The sequence below is a fragment of the Vombatus ursinus genome, unplaced genomic scaffold (genome assembly GCF_900497805.2).
Source record: "Vombatus ursinus unplaced genomic scaffold, bare-nosed wombat genome assembly UNPS02014807.1, whole genome shotgun sequence".
Taxonomy (NCBI): Eukaryota; Metazoa; Chordata; class Mammalia; order Diprotodontia; family Vombatidae; genus Vombatus; species Vombatus ursinus.
In genome coordinates, this window is record NW_020954585.1 from 9,028,937 (window position 1) to 9,048,048 (window position 19,112).

General features: G+C 41.0%; 1 protein-coding gene across 1 annotated transcript; it reads left to right on the forward strand.

Moving 5' to 3' along the window:
* Positions 1-1,975: 1,975 nt before the first annotated feature.
* On the forward strand, positions 1,976-19,112 carry LOC114052427 (uromodulin-like). Its single transcript, XM_027875023.1, has 10 exons — positions 1,976-2,057; positions 3,454-4,230; positions 4,451-4,558; positions 6,923-7,131; positions 9,991-10,139; positions 10,888-11,133; positions 12,213-12,375; positions 14,139-14,220; positions 17,285-17,329; positions 19,051-19,112. Exons 1-10 carry the CDS (start codon positions 1,976-1,978, stop codon positions 19,110-19,112), a joined length of 1,923 nt encoding a protein of 640 aa, XP_027730824.1.

The window sequence follows — 19,112 nt, forward strand, 5'->3', positions numbered from 1 at the left end:
AAGGTTGGACCTGAATGCCTTCTAGCCCACAATCTATGATTATATGATCTTCACTGAAGCAGTTGCTTCTGCCTCTTCTGCTTTCCTGACAACTTTGGCTTAGCTGACTGATTGTCTTGAGCCTATGCTGCCAAATCTGTCTTTGCTACATGGTTTTCACAAGAAAAAAGTTTTTATTACTGCCCCTGGTAGTGCAGTGGATAGAACACCTGACTTCTAGTCAGAAAGGCCTTAGTTCAAATCCTACCTCAGACTTACTAGCTGTGTGATCCCCGGGCAAATTAATCTCATGTCTGCCTTGGTTTCCTCATCTATAAAATAGGATCAGACTTAAAGATCTCAAAGTTCCTTCTAGCTCTAACTCTATGCTCTCATGATTCTATGACCTTGGAGCTGAAAATGAAGGAAAATCTTTCTCCAAGCATTGCAAAATCCAACATTTTTCAAAATTTTTGAGATAGTTTTTGAAGGTATAGAACATCTCTTTCTGAAGCCCCAGTCTCTACATGGAGGTTATTCTTATACTGGAGCCTCCTGGTTAATCTCATTCATCACAAGATACCCTTTACATTGACTCCCATTAGCTGACTACTTCTTGGCCAGGATTACTTCATGACAAGAAGTCTAAAGACATCAGAAGTCACTGAGAGTCACTGAGTCACTGATGGAAGACTGAACCTCTCAATGAGTGGCAGAACTTTTCTTACCCACATGGAACCTGTGACCATGTGTGAGTGTTCCTGGCACCTTAGATGCTATGGTGTGGAACTAATAGGGGGTGGAACTCATCTCAGGGGGCAATGTGATAAGGAGAATGAGCATTCTGGGAAAAGTCAGCCCCAGCTGCCAGCTACAAGTCACCATGGGCAAGTCACTATGCCCTAGCTCCCAGGAGTCATTAGCTGGGTCTGGGTACACCACATCTTATAGAAGCATAGAAAAAGCCTTTGGCTCTGGAACTTGCTCAGTTTAGACAGAATACCAGGTACCGGAGTGGTTGGTATTCAAGGCACGTTCAAAGCTCACCTGCTCATGCCTCAGGGCTGCATGAAGGGTTAGGGTATTGTGCCCTTGTTGGTAACTGAGAGAAGATGGCCAGCACCCTGTGCACTGCCTCCTTGGTTAATCTCTAACAGCATTCACTTGCTGCTCAAAGTTACAAAGTCAAGGTTTTTTTATTTCCAGACAAGGGCATAACACCCTACATGTTAATTTACTGTAGGTCACAGCAAATGAGGAAAGTCAGCCTGGTGAGAAAAGGAAAACAAAATGTGAAATGCCCCCAATTAGAACAAACCCAAACCCCAAGGAACAAACTAAAAGGAGGTGTGGCTTCCTGCACTATTGGTGTTATATATAGATATTTGTATAGGGAAAATGTTTGGGAGCTGAGTCACTCTTCAGTTTGATTTCAGGTAAGATGAATTTCAGTCAAGACTCTGGACAGCATCTTCCTTATCTCCATTCACCCAGAGCCTCTCTCTGGTATCAGTGGGTTCCTCAATGGGCCTTGGTCTGTTGCTCATGGTTCCCATTCTAAATTGTTTGCTCCAAAGATTTGTAACTACAAAAATGGGTGTGTTAGGGGATGTGGGGATGGGAGTGGGGAGGGGGAGAGGAATGATCTCACTTTGCCAGAGTAGGGAAACAAAGTTGTTCCTGTGGAAAGCCAGGTGTTTTTCCATGATAAGGACCTGAACAATGAGCATGATGTTTCAAAGAATTAGTCAGACCTGCATTCTCCAAAGACCTTCTGCTTCCTCATTTTAAAGGGGGATGATTGTATAGACTTTGGGGTCAGAGGGTGAGTTTGGAGGTTTTAGTAGAGATAAAATTAATCACAATGACCAAATTCCTTCCCTTGTGCAGGTTGAAGGGTCACAGAAATCAAGCCTGAAAGAAATCTCAAAGGGGCAACTATTCTAGCCCCTTGTCTCCAAGCAGGACAACAGTGGCAGAAAAGTTGGTGTAAAGGATGACACAGCTTTTCTGTTTGATCCTGCTGCTGGTGGCTTTTCAACACTGGAGCCCAGTAACTGCTGATGGTTTGGCAGAGAGTAAGTAAGGGTCTTGGACAACTCCATCTGTCTTTGCCCACTTCCTCTAGCCACCTATCCAGGTGCTGCCTCTGAATAGTCTGGTTCTAAATAATAATAATAACAATAATAGTGGCTAGCTTTTCAATAGCACCTACTTTGTGCAAAGTACACTGTGCAAAGCACTTTAAAATGTTATTTCATTTGATTCTCATTACAATCCTGTAAAGAAAATGCTATTTTTATCTCCATTCTACAGATAAGGAAACTGAGACTGAGAAAAGTTAAGGGACTTGCCCCAGGTTACATATCTAGTTAGTGTCTGAGGCCACATCTTCTCCAGGTAGAAATTCTCCAGGAAGCTAGGTGGTGCTGTAGAGAGAAGGCTGGACTTGAAGTCAGGAAGATGGTGAGTTCAAATTCTGCTTCAGATACTGAGCTGTGTGACCTTGAGCAAATTGCTTGACTTTTCTCAGCCTCAGTTTCCTCATCTGTAGAATGGAGATAGTAATAGCACTTACCTCACAGAATTGTTGTGAGATTCAAATGACATAACATAAAGTGCTTTGCAAACCTTAAAATACTATATAAATGTTAGCTATGATTGGTATTGTTTATTTCCACTGGGGCAAAATGAGTGAGTGCTTGAGGCCAGCCAGAATTCACAGATTCTTTATTTTAAACTAGACACTTGCAATCAAAGAATCATTTTTGTTGAGAGAAGTCTTGAGATCCTCTAGTCCCTACTCAGATTTTTGCAGAAGAGGCAAGAGATAGAGTTCATTGAAATAACTCATCCATCTAGTTAATGGCAGAGCCAGGCCTACACCCCAAGTTTTTCTGCTCAGGATTCAGAGCTCCTTTCACTAGACTCTACTTCCTTGATCTAATGGGGCAAAGGGGTTTTTTCTTCTTGGGGGAAGTGTGTGTGTAGGAGACTTCCTAGAACCCTCTCAAGTCACAGCATGCAAGCTATTTATTTATTGCTTATTCCATCAGTGTGTGACATATGTCTGTTTGCCCTGCTGGTCCCTAGACAAAGTGTATTTGCTTTCACTTCCTTCTGGTTGATGATGTAGGGAACACTGTTCTTGGCTGGTCATGAAATGTTGTAGTGTTTGGAATTCCATGATCTATGTTGGAAACAACCTTGGGTTTAGAGTCAGGAAACTTGGGTTCAAGTCTCAGCAATACCACTAACTATGCAACATTGGGTACCACTCCATGCTTCTGGGCCTCAATTTGTTAATCTGTAAAATGAGGTTTGTACTAGATTAATTATAAGTCATTTTCCAGTTCTATGATCCTATGATATTGTCTCTAACTGGCCTGGTTTGGCCTACTTTTGTCTTGAGGGTTTGGTCCTGGATCCCTCTATCTGTCCCTGCCCTGTCACCTGTTCCTCTCTCTCTTTCAGCAGACAGCTGTTCCAACTGCCACATTAACGCATCCTGTGTGGAGACCAATGGCTCCATGATCTGCTCCTGCCTGGAAGGCTTCACTGGGGATGGCTTCATCTGTTCAGATGTGGATGAATGTGCCTTCCAGGGGGGCCACAACTGCTCAGCCAGTAACTGTGTGAACACCGTGGGCTCTTACTACTGCAGCTGTTCTGATGGCTTCCTGCTAACCCCTGAGAATGTCTGTGAAGACATAGATGAATGCAGTGACCCGAACCTGGGCTGTCATCCACTGGCCATCTGCAATAACTCTCCTGGTAACTACTCCTGTGTTTGTCTTCCTGGCTACTCTGGGGATGGACATCAATGTTACTGCTCCCCTGGCTCCTGTGGACCTGGCTTAAACTGCATCACTGAGTCTGATGGGAGCCAGATCTGTGTGGATCCATGCCAGAAATACACCCAGCTGGATGAGTATTGGAGAAGCACTACCTACAGGGCAGGCTATTATTGTGATTCCCTGAGGCAAGGTTGGTACCGTTTTGTGGGCAGGGGAGGCGTGCGTATGCCAGAGAAGTGTGTCCCAATTGGTAGGTGCAACACTGCTGCTCCAATGTGGCTAAATGGAGCCCACCCATCCAGCGATGAGGGCATCGTCAACCGGACTGCCTGTGCCCACTGGAATGGTGACTGTTGCCTCTGGGAGTCTGAGGTGCAGGTGAAGGCCTGTGTTGGTGGATTCTATGTCTACAATCTGACCTCTCCACCAGAATGCAACTTGGCCTACTGTACAGGTGAGGAACCTGGTGTTTGCTTATGGTAGTGGCTGAAGGATTGGGCAAGGGGTGGTCTCTTTGGAGTCATCTTCTTTCTTGAGACCCGAAGACTTCAAGGGGATAGACTTTCAAAGAGTCCTCCTTGCCCTGTCCCACCGCCCACCCCAACACCATGGATAACTTAGGCTGTGAGTTCACTAGGCTTTTTATCTATCTGTCTGTTCATGTGAACCTACAGACCCAAGCTCTGTGGAAGGGACCTGCAATGCCTGTGGCTTAGATGAGGATTGCAAGGCAGTGAATGGAAACTGGACCTGCCAATGCAAGCAGGTCTCAGATATTACTGGTAAGTTCCTTGGTGGGGGAGGGGTTACACTGGCCCAAGCAAGGACAGTGGATAAAGAGTATGTGTGTGTGTGTGTGTGTGTGTGTGTGTGTGTGTGTGTGTTCAAAGGAGACATTTGTGGCCAATCTCTTGGTATTCAATATAATTAATGTATGACTCAAGATTATTATATCCTAGATCCAGAGCAAGAAGGGACCTCAGACAACATCTAAGCCAAATCTCTTGTTTTACCGATGAGAATGGAGGTTAAATTACTTGTCCAGGAATACATGGGTATTGAATGTCAGAGGCAGGATTTGAAACCCAAATCTCTGACTTTAGATTCAATGTTCCTTCCCCTGTACCATACTGCCCCCCTAAATAGAAATTTCACCCTAAAAGGGACTTTGGAGTTCATAGAATAACAGAGCTTTAGGTCAGAACTGGAAGGGACATTAGGGATCATCTTATTTAGCCCCTTCCATTTATAAAGTCAACAAACATTTATTAAACACCTTCTATGTGCTAAGTTAAGCAGTGAAGATAAAAAGAAATTAAAACAAAATAAAACAAAACAAAACAACAGTTCCTGATCCCAATAAGTTCACAGTCTAATGAGAGAGAAGTAATGATGGTGGTTCAGAGAAATCAAATGACTTACCCAAGGCAATATAACTAGTTAATGGCAGAGCTAAAACAAGAATCCAGGTTTCCTCCCTCCTTGTCCAGAGTTTATTCTACTCAGTAAGAAGCTTTACAAGGATACCTCCTTTTCCATTGGTGCATACATATGCCCTCTTTGTAGTGTAAGGAAGAAGATAAACCAATAAACCAACCTGGCACATGAAATGTCCTACCCACTGAGATTCATGTGGATTTCTGTGAGTCTGTAGCTTAAGGCAAAGGAGGAACTCTAGCTAAAATGTTTTCAGTAGGAAGTTATCCAGGGGTGTGGACTAAAAGATATTTAGTCATATATGCTTTCCTTTAAGTCCCAACTAAAAGACTTCCCCAACCCCTCTTAATTCCAGTGTCTTCCCTCTATTATTTCCTATTTATCTTATATATAGCTTGCTTTGTGTATATTCATTTGGTTGTTGTTTTTTCTATTAGATTGTAGGTTCCTTGAGGGCAATGACTGTCTTTTGTCTCTTTGTGTATCCCCAGAACTTAGCGCAATGCTTGGAGGTGCTTAATAAATGTTTATTGATTGATTGATGCCATACTGCTCCCACTCAGTCACAGCCTGCTTGCTGTATAGACACTTCATAAGCACCTAGGAGAGTCCACACAGAACAGCTTGCAGATAAAACAAAGTATTTTCTGGTGCTAATTGATAGAGTTTGCCCCGAATCCCAGTGATTTAGAGAGAGCTCAGTAGTTCCTTCACCACTAGAGTTAACTATTTAGGTTATAAGGATTCTAACCTTCAGATTTCCATCCAGTGGAAAGATTCCTGGCCTAGAACACAGGATATTTGAGTTCTAATCTTTTACTGTGTGAAGGGAGTTAAAATTTATTATTGTGGGTCAAGAAATCAGAGCTAGTATCTATGCATAGAAATTATAGGAGATAAATTTTAGCTCAGACAGTTAGAGGTGTCCAATAGTGCAGTTGACTGCCTTGTGAGAATGATTTCCCTGTGACTAGAGGAGACTCATGTCTCAGGCAGGGTAAAGTAGGACAATAAGCATTTATTAACTATTTTCTAGGCACTATACTAAGCACTAGGGTTATAAATACAAACAAAAAGATAGTCCTTCCCATCAAGGAGCTTACATAGTAATAGGAGAAGGCAATGCATGAAAGTGAGCTGAAAAAGAGAGATTTTGAGGGAGGGAAGGTACCTGCACAGGGTATGATGGAGAATGAAGTCCAGAAAGTCATAAGAAAATCTGAGAGGTGAATGAAACCTGGTCAATTTGAGCTTTTCCACAAAAGACAGCCCCCCCCCCAAAGGAACTTCCCAATGAGAGAAGGGGGCTAGAATGGAAAAGGGATGTTCCAGGATGAGAAAGCCCCAGGTGCTGAGTGAAGTTCCAGGTTGGGGCTAGACTAGATGACCTTAAAATTTCAGCTAAAATCCTACCTTTGACAGAAAACCTTTCCCAATCCCTCTTAATTCTGTGGATTATTTCCTATTTATCTTATATTTGGCTTGTTTGAACATATTTTCCTTTATATGTTGTCTCCCCTGTTAGACTATGAGCTCCCAGAGAACAGGGACTATCTTTTACCTTCCCTTCCACCCTCAGTGCTTAGCATCACATCTGGCACATAGTAGATTCTTAATAAATGTTTATTAACTGACTGACTGATCTCTAAAGTTTCCATCCAATTCAGGTTATAGAATTCTATTGTTCTATACTTCATTGGCTCTTTCAGATATTGCCAACTTGAAGCCTGATCTGTCTTGTGAGGCCAGTCACATCAAGGTGTCTTTGAATAAGTGCCTTCTGGAAAATTTGGGGTTTGAGCAGATGTTTACATATTTGAAAGATAGCTCCTGTGCTGGTTTTGAAGAGAAGGACAACCAGAGTTGGGTGTCAGTGGAAACTCCAGCCCGGGATGGTCCATGTGGAACCACACTAACGGTAGGTAGGATAGAAGCCTCCTGAGGGCCAGGCTTGAGGTTCTACAATTTGGGAGTGGGGTGGGGCAAAGCAGTTGTGGTGTCTTGCTGTGGGAATCAGGTGGTTGGGCAGTGACTCAGGGAGGCAGTTGGCAGGCCAACTGGGAAAAGGTGATGTCTCTCACAATTGGTTTTAATGATCTGGTAAGTTGTTTTTCAGTCATGTCCAATTCTCTGTGACCCTATTTGGGCTTCCTTGGCAGAGATACTGGAGTGGTTTACCATTTCCTTCTCCAGCTCATTTTACAGATGGGGAACTGAGGTAAACAGGATTAAAGTGATTTGTCCAGGGTCACACATCTAGTAAGTGTCTGAAGCCATATTTGAACCCATGAAGATGAGATTTCCTGACTCCAGGCCCAGCACTCTCTACACACTCATACACACACACACACATACGTATGTGTGTGTGTGTGTATGTATATATAGATATATCTATCCATTCATCCTCAAATCTGTACTTTATTTCCCTTCCTTCCCCCACCATCTCGGCAAAGCCCCTATCCCTTCTCACATAAGTCTCAGGACTTCTCTTAGTGACTTATTTTCCTTTGGTGGAATAGTGTTTGGGAAAAGTCACACAGTGTGATTGTCTTGGCTTCTGTACCCCTGGAACCCTCACCCCACATATCTGTCTTCACACACCTGGATTTTTCCCTGGGTCTTTATCAAGACTAATCAGTCATGTTGTTTCAACATGGCTGGGTCCAGGAATCAGGTCTTGCCATAGACTAAACACTGTTTAGTCTATGTTCTCTCTTCTCCAGCCCCCACCTTTAGTGTTAGCAGCTCTTCCTTGTCTTTAATCTGCCTAGTGACTTCTTTCTACACTGTCTTCCCCAAACATGCCTCCCTTCCTCCCTTATTTCTCCCTAGTTGGGTGACCCATATAAACAGTGCCTTGAGTTCTGGATCCCTCCCTTCCTCTCTCCTCCATCAAAACTTTCACATTCTGTGTCCACTTCCACTTAGCCAGTTCTTGCACTGGAACACAATTTATTAATACTCTAAGGTGGGAACAGGCTTTAGAGAGCATCTGGTCCAAATTGGGGATGGCTTAATGTGTCACCTGTCTACAGATGATGATAGTACCTTAACTCAGAAATTAATCTAACAGTGAAATTCCAGGTATGATAACATCAGTGTTGGGGAAATAATGTTCTGGGTGAAGGAAGGCTTTGTTGTTATCCCCAAAACCATGCCACTGGGATGTCTACTGTGCCTTTATGCAAGATTGCCTGGAGGGATTTTAGGAAATTTTTGTTTCCTTCAAAATCTAAGTTCCTGGTAAGAACTTAACTGGCAGCCTAGCAAAAAAAAAAAAAGATGAATTGAAAACCTTCTTGCATGAAGAGTCATATAGGGAACAGATCAGGGTTAATAATAACAACAATAATAGACAACTCACATTTCTTTTTTCTTACATTTAATTTTTATTTTATTTTTTCAATTATATGTAAACAAAAATTTTTAACATTTAAAAAAAATTTTGAGTTCCATATTCTCCTTCTCTTCCTCTCTCCCTTCCCCCTACCTTGATAAGGCAAGCAATTTCATATAGATTATACATGTGTAGTCATGCATAAAATTTCCATATTAGCCATGAAAATTCACATTTCTTAAAGGATTTTAAGGTCTACAAAGCATGTTTCTCACAATATCCTTGAGAGGCAGGCAATGCAAGTGTTATTATCTCCATTTTACAGGTGAGGAGACTGAAGCTTAATGAGGGTGATTTGCATAAGATTACACAGTAAGAGTCAGAGTTGAGTTTTGAACCTAGAGATGGGAAGAATGATAATCCATATTAAGCTTCCAAGATAACTCTATGGGGAGTTGCTGGAGGCAATGGGCGATCATCTCTATAACGCTCTGAAAAATCCAACTTTAGTAAACATTATTGTATAGAACCCAGGTTTGGCCTTACATAAAAATAACAGCTAATATTTATATAGCACTTACTATGTGTCAAGTATTATGCTAAATGCTTTACAATTATTATCTCATTTGATCCTCACAACAACTCTGGGAGGTAGGTGCTATTATTATCCTCATTTTACAGGTGAGGAAACTAAGGTAAACAGAGGTTAAGTGACTTGCCCAGGGTCACACTATAAGTATCTGAGGCAAGATTTGAACTCAAGTCTTCCTGACTTCAGGCCATGCCCTTTATCCACTGCACCACTCAGCTGCCCATGTACATGTAATATGAGCAGAGAAGGCAGAGAAGGGCCTCAATTCATGACATGAGTTGAAAAGGAAGGCTCATTGCAGCAAAAAATCTTTGCCTTTACCCACCTGGTACCTGAAATTACACCATTAATGTTTTATTCCTTTTTATCTTAAAGGCTTTTCCATCTTCCAGAGTCCTATCTTGAGATGGAAATACCCCTGGGAAAGGTTACAAATTTGGCTGTTATCATTTCACACCTGAATCTAACAACGGGGATGGGGCAGAAGCCCTGGGAGAAGGGAAGGAGACTATAGCATGGTAGAAAAAGTCCTGAATTTGGAGTCAGAGACCTTCAGTTCAAATCCAGGCTCTTCTCACTTACTAGTTGGGAGACCTTGGACAAGTGACTTCATGGCCCTTGACTTCAATGTCTCATCTGCAAAATAAGAGGGATTGAAACTCTTTTAACTCTCAATCCTATGATCTCATGATACAGGGGCAGGTATCCTAGAAGTCAGGGGCCCAGGGATATTGAAAGGAGTGGAGGGAAAGCACCAAGGATGAACTTCACTGACTTCAGTTTCCCTAGGACTAGCCTACACAGTGACTATAGTCTAGTGGCCTTTTCTCTCTGCTCTCTTCATCTAGAAAAACCAAACCCATGCCATCTATAGCAACACTCTCTACTTGTCTGACAAAATCATCATCCGAGATACCAACATCAACATCAACTTTCAGTGTGCCTACCCTCTGGACATGCAAGTCAGCCTCCAAACGGCAGCCCAACCCCTTATCAGGTATGATAGCCTGCATCTACAGAGTACTTTAAGGTTTGCAAAGTGCTCTTCTGGTCTTAATACAACCCCATGAGGTAGGTGCCATCATTATCTCAATTTTACAGATGAGGAAACTAAGGCATGAGTGACTTACCCAGGGTCACACAGCTACTAAATGTTTTGAGGGGAGAATTTGAACTCAGGCCCTTCTGGCTTCAAGATCTGCTGTGCTACCTAGCAGCTTGGGCACGAGAGTGTAGTTCTTCTCTATAGAGGTTTGTCCTTCCTGCTGGTTCTGAGGATATTCAGCAGCCTGTAGGATAAGAACACCTCAGCCCATTGTGGACATTTTACTCAAACCCCAGAATCTTTACCCTGAAAAGGACCTCAGATTTCTTCTTAGTACAATCCCTTCATGTTTTAAAGATGAGGAAACTGGGCCCAAGAAGGTCAAATGAGTGGTCAAGGTCACATAGTGGTTACCATCAGATTTAGTGTTTAAGGCCAAATCTTGACTAAGAAGTTTAGTCTTTACAGCTGGAAGGGAAGTCAAAGGTCATCTAGTCTAATCCTCTCATGTTATAAATGAGGAAATTAGGGCCTACTGAGGTGAAGTGATTTGTCCAGGATGATACCACTAAGAAGTAGGAGGACCAAGGACTTGAACCCAGATCTTTTGGTTCCATTCCCAGTGTTCTTCCCACCCCACCACATTAACCCTCAGCCCTGTGATACAGCCTCTGACAGCGTGTGATCTCTCTTGCTACAGTTCCCTGAACATCAGTGTTGGTGGGACGGGGATGTTTACAGTGAGGATGGCTCTGTTCAGAAGCCCGACCTACACATTGCCCTTTGAAGGCTCTTCTGTGGCCCTCTCCACTGAGGCCATACTCTATGTGGGCACCATATTAGAAAGGGGAGATTCAGTCCAGTTTGTTCTGTTGATGACGAATTGCTACGCCACTCCCAGCAGTAATGCCACGGACCCATTGAAATACTTCATCATAAGAGACAGGTAGTGGGCTATTCTTTATTTTATTTATTTTTGTTAATTTATTTATTTTTAGTTTTCAACATGCACTTCCATAAGCTTTTGAGTTTTAAATTTTCTTCCCCTCCTTCCCCAAGACAGTGTGCAATCTCTACATTCTTATTAAACATATTTTCACATTAGTCATGTAAAGAAGAATTAGAAACAATAGGAGGAACCATGAGAAAGAAGAAACAAAATAAAACAGAAGAAAAAAATAGCAAATAGTATGCTTTGATTTGCATTCAGACTCCCTAGTTCTTTCTCTGGATATGGATAATATTTTCCATTGTGAGACTTTTGGAGATGTCTTAGATCCCTGCATTGCGGAGAAGAGCTAAGTCTATCAAAGTTAGTCATCCCACAATGTGGCTGTTACTATGTACAATGTTCTCCAGGTCCTGCTCACTTCACTCAGCATCAGTCCATGCAAATCTTTCCAGGTTTTTCTGAAGTCTGCCTGCTCATCATTTTTTATAGCACAATAATATTCCATTATATTCATATACCACAACTTGTTCAGCCATTCGCCAATTGATGGGCATCCCCTCAATTTCCAATTCTTTGCCACCACTAAAAGAGCTACTATAAATATTTTTGTACTTATGAGTCCTTAGTAGTCGGCTATTCTTAAGGAAGTGTGTGGCTTGGGGTCTCAGGTGGGAGGAGGGATTAGGGGAAAATGAGGAGAGAGCACAGACTATCACCAAGTAGTAGCGTGGAGTGGAGAGAGGGATAAGAAACAGATAGAAGGAAGGCAAGACCTCCTGCCCTGGATGACCTCTGAGTCACGCGGAAAACCAGGGAGTATTCCTAGGCACCCATTGACACCACAATGTCAATGACACTTAATACACTTCTTTTCTAGTAGGAAGGTAAGGATCTTCCTCCTTTACCCTTTCCCCAACAACTACCTCTTGTCACTCCCCTCTTCAGAATGAGACCTCTCTGGACCTCTAAAATGCCCACTACTGGCATTCTACTGGCCTACTAGGATTCCATTTTAATTCTCAATAATGAGTTTCCCCTGGGGGAGGAGAACCATGTGAACACATCTTTTACAGATGTCCACGCACTCAGGACCCAACTATTCAGGTGGCAGAAAATGGAATGTCCTCTCAAGGTCGATTTTCAGTCCAAATGTTCAAGTTTGCTGGGAACCATGACCTAGTGTACCTACACTGTGAAGTTTCTCTCTGCGACACCAGGGATGAGCAGTGCAAGCCTGTAAGTTGACCCTCCTCTTCTCATCTTTCTCCTAGCCCAAGATCCACTTTTCCCCATGTATCCTTGGGCCTAAAAGAGATCAGATAATGGAGAAAAGACAAATAAACTGCACTCTTCTCTTTATGCCTTTACTCATGAGGGTTAATGGATTTGGGTTTTAGATAGGGGAGTTCTTGGGTATCTTTGCTTTTATTGTCTTAATTTAAGGCAGGGATTTTTAATGTTTATTTTGTTGATTTGGACCCCTAGTGAAACCTATGAACCCCTTCTCAGAATAGTATTTTAAATATATAAAATTAAATGCGTAGGATTGCAAAGGAAACCAACTATATAAAAATATTGTTATTAAAATCTTAATAAAAATGAAAACAAAAATCAAATTCACAGATACCAGGTTAAGAGCACCTGGTCTAAGAATACAGGGAGCAGGAGGAGAAGATTGGTGTGTCAAAGCAAAAGAACAGTATTATTAAGAAGTACAATGAGGTTGGTGGTAATTTGGACAGGGTCTGACCTTGTATGCAGCATTGTCTCAGTTTTTTTTATTTTGTCATTAATTTAGTAACCATTGACAAAAGCAAATACTCAAAAAACCAAACAAGATAAAACAAAGTCACATATAAAACTATGAACTCCTTTTTCTAGCTAACTTAAAAGAAAAAATGTTTATATAAATTTTAATGAAATGTGAAGCAAGGGTATCTGAAAGCAATTAGAAATAGTCCTGACACAATTTTGTAATCAGAAAGGAAGAGGGTGCTTGGAGAGGGGTCACTCTGTTTTAAACATCCATTGAGTTATTACCTCCTCTGACTCTGCAGTCAATTGGAGGACTCAAAACGTCAGCCATTTAGCCCTGACTCACATGTGGCAGGAAGCAGGCTGGAACTTAGAACCAGAAATGGCCAATCAAACCTTGCCCCTTGGGATGACCCCTCTAGAAGTCAATGCAACCTCTGCTCCAAGAGTTTCTTATTTGGAGATGTCACATGTCTGTTATTTTTGTCAGTGTTGGTACTCCTTCTGCTGATGCAGATTGTAATACCTCCACAACTTAGTAGATGGTCTTTGAGAGTTGCTGTGGCCAAAAAATTCACCACCCTTCAGTTAAGCTGGGGAAAATCTTGGCCCTTGAACTTCAGACATACAGTCTATAAACAGTCAAAGCTTTTCTAGCTAGCCAAGATCCACCAGAATTTGTGCTCCATTGGCCCAGACTTCCACAAGATAATAACAACAATTTGTTAGATGAACAGATGATAGGACAGCCCACCTGCTTCACTGCTATCCTGTAAAGAAAGTAAGGCAGGCTCCCAGCATATTGGGTGGTACTATTATCGTGAACCTAGGGGAGGACATAGACATGAGTAGCACAGGATGGCAAGGAATGACTGTGATCTGCATTGCTGCATATAATGTCCCAATCAATGAGATTATATATCCATTTGAGTGGCATCTTTACTGTTCATATGTCTAGTCCTAATCTTTTCTTCTTTAGCCTTGCATTTCTTTGCTATTATTTTTATATAGTCTGGATATATATGCTCTTTGAATCCTGACATTTTCCATCTGTAACACTTCATATGTTTTCCCACATTCTTCATATTTTAAAACTGCCTTTTGCATCTCTGAAATTATAAAGAGTGTATTTTTTCTGAGGCCTTCAGCTTCACAATGGGAAATTATTGTTATGCCACATGGAACAATGCAGTTATGGGATCTCACCAAGTAAGTTTCCTTCTGTCACTTTCCCTTCACTACAGTCTTGCTCAGGGACCAGACACCGTAGTGGAGATGCCATCAACACAGCTCAAGTTCTGAACCTGGGACCCATCACTCGGAAAGGTAATTAACTCTTTCATTCATGACCTCCTTGGTAGGGAAAAAGTGGAGTGGGGATATAGCCACTTAGGCATTAGATCTCAGAAACACAGATGATGTTTTTCTGTTCATGATTAGAAGGCTCTGGATTTCTGGATGTTGGGGGATCAATACTTTTTTCTCTTTTAAGGGGGCTCCATTAATAATGATTCTCTTCTTTAACATTCACACTGGATATTGTTGCCCAGGTGAAGGGAAAGTATTGACGCCATAAGTATTGGGTCACAAATCCTAGAAGTCTGGAAGTGTTATTCAAACCAAAGGGAAGAATAAACACACAGTAAACACACATAGTCCCTCAACCACAAAGTTGTAAGCAAGAAGCTCTATCTCACTGTACTAGGTGGAAACTTTGATGGTAGAATGAGCAGAGTGGCTTGGTGAGCAGCAGAATTCTATCCAGTCATAGCACTGAGAAATGGTAATACCAGGTTGCCATGCACACTCTCTAGGTATTATAAATAATTATAGATACTTAGAGCTGAAGGGGAACTGAAGCCACATTGTGATCCATCTCCTTGCCTTCAGTCTAGTTAATAAGTAAACAAGCTCAAAAAATATTCTCTGGTCACTTTTTTGAAGATGCCTCAAGATAGAAACTCCATTGCCTTAGTGATACATTCAAGTGACCCACCCTATTACCCAAAATAAGTCAAGCCTATTGAGAACTTATGGGATGCCCAGAACCAGGCACTAGAGAAAGAGAGGGCTTGTTAAAGAGAAGCAAAAAACATGGCCCATGCCATCAAGTATAACATAATCTCTTTGGGGAAAATATGACTAAAGATGATAAAACAATTAGAGAATAATACAATAAGGTATAAAATTAAATGCTAAATTGTCTGTTAATAAGTTCAGAGAAGGGAAAGATCAGTGTGGTGTAGAATGTTCAGGGTTGGCTTCATGGAGGAAGGGGCTCCAGGGTCATATGATCATAGAACTAGAACTGAAAGAAACCTTAGGGGCCACCTAGTTGAACCCCTTATTTTATAATTGAGGAAACTAAGGGCCAAGGAGGCTAAGTGACTTACCAAAAGATCACACAGTTAGTAGGTGAGAGAGGTGGTATTTGAATCTAGGGTGGTTGTAGGATGGGTGATACATATGATAGTGATGATAGCTGTCATTTATATAATGATTTATGGCCACAAATGAATAAAGACATATTCATTATCTTATTTGAGCTTTACAAGAACCTCATATGGTAAACAGTGCTCACTTTGATGATAAGGAAACTAAGGTATAAAAATAAGCAACTTTGAAAGTTCTGATCAATACAATGACCATTCTTGATTCCAGAGGAGCAATAATGAAAAATACTATCTATTACAAAAAGGTGATGGATTTAGGGTCCAGAATGACACACACACACACACACACACATACACACACACACACATACATATTATATATATATATATATGTGTATATGTATCATATTATATTTCTATATATCTATTACCTATTTCTATCTTTGATATATTATTGTATCATATATGATATATTATATTATTTTTGCATCTTATTATATGTATACATATATGTATATATGTATTATATATTATATTCTCTATATATGAAACATACAGAAGAATGAAATATATGTATGTATATATCTATAAATGCATGCATATATGTATATTATATCTATATATGTATGTATATATGAAACATTAGGGCAGGTTGGTGGTACAGTGGATGAAGTGCCAGGCCTAGAGTCAGGAAGACTTACTTTCATGAGTTCAACTCTGGCTTCAGACACTTGTGACTCTGGGCAAATCACTAAACCCTGTTTGCCTCAGTTTCCTCATCTGTAAAATGAGCTGGAGAAGGAAATGGCAAACTACTACAATATCTTGGCCAAGAAAACCCCAAATAAGGTCAGGAAAAGTTGGACACAACTGAAACGACTAAACAACAATAATAAATCTATAAAACATAAATGTAAGAATTAGATGTATGTATATAATATATCTATATATGTACATATATTCTATAAAAATATATATGCATGTATGCCATATATGTATGTATATGAGACACATATATGTATGCAAGTATATATTCTATCTATATATGTATATATGATACCTACCTATATATGAATATATTGTAGATATAGATATGTATTCCTCATATGAGATATGTATGAGAATAAGTTGTATGTGTATATAGTATAGCTATATGAGTATGTGTATACATTTTATCTACAAATACATCTATACCTATATATGTATACCTATTTGTATACAACCATCCGGCGAATTTGTTTTGCTTGACAATGAATATTTGCTATAAGAAATTTTCTTTTTTTTTTCTTTTTTTGATAGGGTAGGGAGGTGGGGAGGAGAGAAAATAAATAGATTTCTGTTCAATTTTAAAAATAGAGAGGTGGGAGAGGTACTATTGATGTGAAATGTTGCACAAACTATCAGAGGTCACTAATTTTACTTTAACATTTTACTTTGTTACAAGAAACCTCTCATGAAGTGAGAGTAATCTATGAATATTTGTCCTATAAAAATACTAATATAATTGGAGAAAAAAAATTGGGTAGAGGGAGACCTAAGGAACAACCCCCTCATTCTACAAAGGAGGAAGGTGAAGCCCTGAGAGGGTGTGAGTTGTCCAAGATCACAACGATACTGAGTTAACAGAGCAGGGACCCAGGTTTCCTAACTACTACATAACACTAACCACTATATAGCACTATCTATCAGGGATTAGATAAATGGAGAGGAAGGGGCAAGAGCATTTCAGGAAGGAGGAATTATATCCATCCTGAATCAAGTGAAGCTTTTGAGGGACTTGAGTAATATAAACAGGAAAAGATCACAAAGATGTGAGATGCTTCTTTGAACTCAACCCCTCTTCATCTCCTCTTCTTGCATCCCCTGTGACCGTCAAGAACTGTTAGGATCCCTCTTATAAAACCTTTTATTTGTTGGAAGACTGGATTCAAGCCACTTCTTAGCCTTGCATCCTCCAGAGCAAATCAAGAGACTAATGCATCTCTTTGTACTCACAGATGCTCAGACTGGTGTACTACTGAGTGACATCCCTAGCCGAGCAGGTATGTAGTTTTCTTTCTGCTAATCTAGGTCACGGCCAGTCTATGAACAAAGTGGAATTTCGGTAGCTCAAAAGAAACGTGAGATGTGCAAATTTAGAGACATCTCCCTCCCAAACGTTCATATGGGCTATTTGTGCCCGATCTGTGGTAGAGCCTTCCAAGCTCATATTGGTCTGATCAGCCACAGCCAGACACACCGTACGTTGACCCTGATATCGTGATGTCATTTTGGTCCTCTTTGAGCATGAAGGACAAACAACATCACCGGTCAGGTCCTTTCAACTTAGTTTCTTCATGCAGGTTGGAATAAATGGTCTCTAAGATCCTTCTCTTCCAACTTCAAATCTATTTTCTTAGGATCCCTGTGATTCTACCTGAAGTCTTAGCTAACTGGCATTAAATTATAGACCCTCAGGGCATATTAAAAGGCAGAATGGAATGAGAAACCAGAGTCCTTGTACAATGATCCCCTGTGTCCAACTCTGAAGGAGTGACTATAGCCATAGGAACCCGGGGTCACTTAGGGAGAGAGACCAAATTGCATAATAACACCTAATAATAACAACAAAGAGGCAGAGGGGATAAAGGACCAGCCTTAGAGTTAGGACATCCTGGGTTCAAGTCTCACCCCTGACACACACTAGCTGTATGACCCTGGGTAAGTCACTGAACTTCTCAAAAGGATTTCCTCTACATACAAAGGATGTTTTCCTCTACATTTTTCCCTGCTCCCTCCCTCCCCCAATCCTTTGGTGTGCTGAAAGCAGCCCGAGGGCCATAAGCTGGGGTGGGGTAGGGGTTCCTGTAGGTTGTGCAGGTCTGGTCTAGGCGATTCTATAAGATGATAAGTTGCAGAGAGAGCTGCCTATCTTTCTTGGTGGAGGGAGGGGAGTATCCTCCCCTGAAGCTATCTACACTGGGAAGGAAATAAACATGTATGAGTGCCTATTATATGCCAAGCACTGTGCTAAATGCTTTTTATTTACAAATATTGTCTCATTTGATCCTCACAACAACACTGTGAAGTAGCCTCCATTATTATCCTCATATTACAAATGAGGAAACTAATGAAATGGAAGATTTAGAGATACAAATAATGGCTTGCTTTTATGGAGCACTGTCCTAAAGCACTTGGCATGTAGTACACTATTTCATTTCATTACTTTGGTGATTGGTGAAAGTGAGTATTATTTCCTTCTTACTCATAAGGAAATTTGAGTTCAGAGAGGTTAATCAATTTGTCCAAGGTCACATAGCAATCTCAATCCTTCTGATTACAAAGCCAATGCTTCTTCCACCTTCCAGAGCTTCCACATTACAAATCTGATAGAATTTAACTCCTATTAAGCTAAACATGAGGTTCCTCAGTTCTTCCCTTTCTCTGCCTTTGAAGGTCAGCAATTAATTGGTAGACTTTATGGGTCCATGATTTGTTCATTAGGCCATGACCCTATGATGCAAAAAAAAAAAGTTGTGTTGACGATGGGACAGTCCAGTTGATCATCCAGTTGCTTGGTCTGTCTGATGTCCAACATCTACATGAGGGACAGGTGATAGTGGTGGTAGAGCCCCTCAGGTGTTTGTTACTGCCATTGTACTAAATATTTATTCCTATAATATTTATTCCCCTCCTACCTCCCTCCAGTCCCTAAGTGAGCCCCATGGCAATTGAGAACTGACTGTGAGGACTTCTCCTACAGTATTTCACGCTTTCATTTCAGGGTTCCTGACACCATGGCTGGGTTTGCTCCTGCCAATCATTGTGCTTCTGGCAACCCAATGA

Coding starts and splice junctions, on each gene's coding strand:
- LOC114052427 (XM_027875023.1), top strand. CDS start 1,976: ATGACACAGCTTTTCTGTTTGATCCTGCTGCTGGTGGCTTTTCAACAC. Junction 4,559..6,922: donor GCAGGTCTCAGATATTACTG/GTAAGTTCCTTG, acceptor TGGCTCTTTCAG/ATATTGCCAACTTGAAGCCT. Junction 11,134..12,212: donor TACTTCATCATAAGAGACAG/GTAGTGGGCTAT, acceptor CATCTTTTACAG/ATGTCCACGCACTCAGGACC.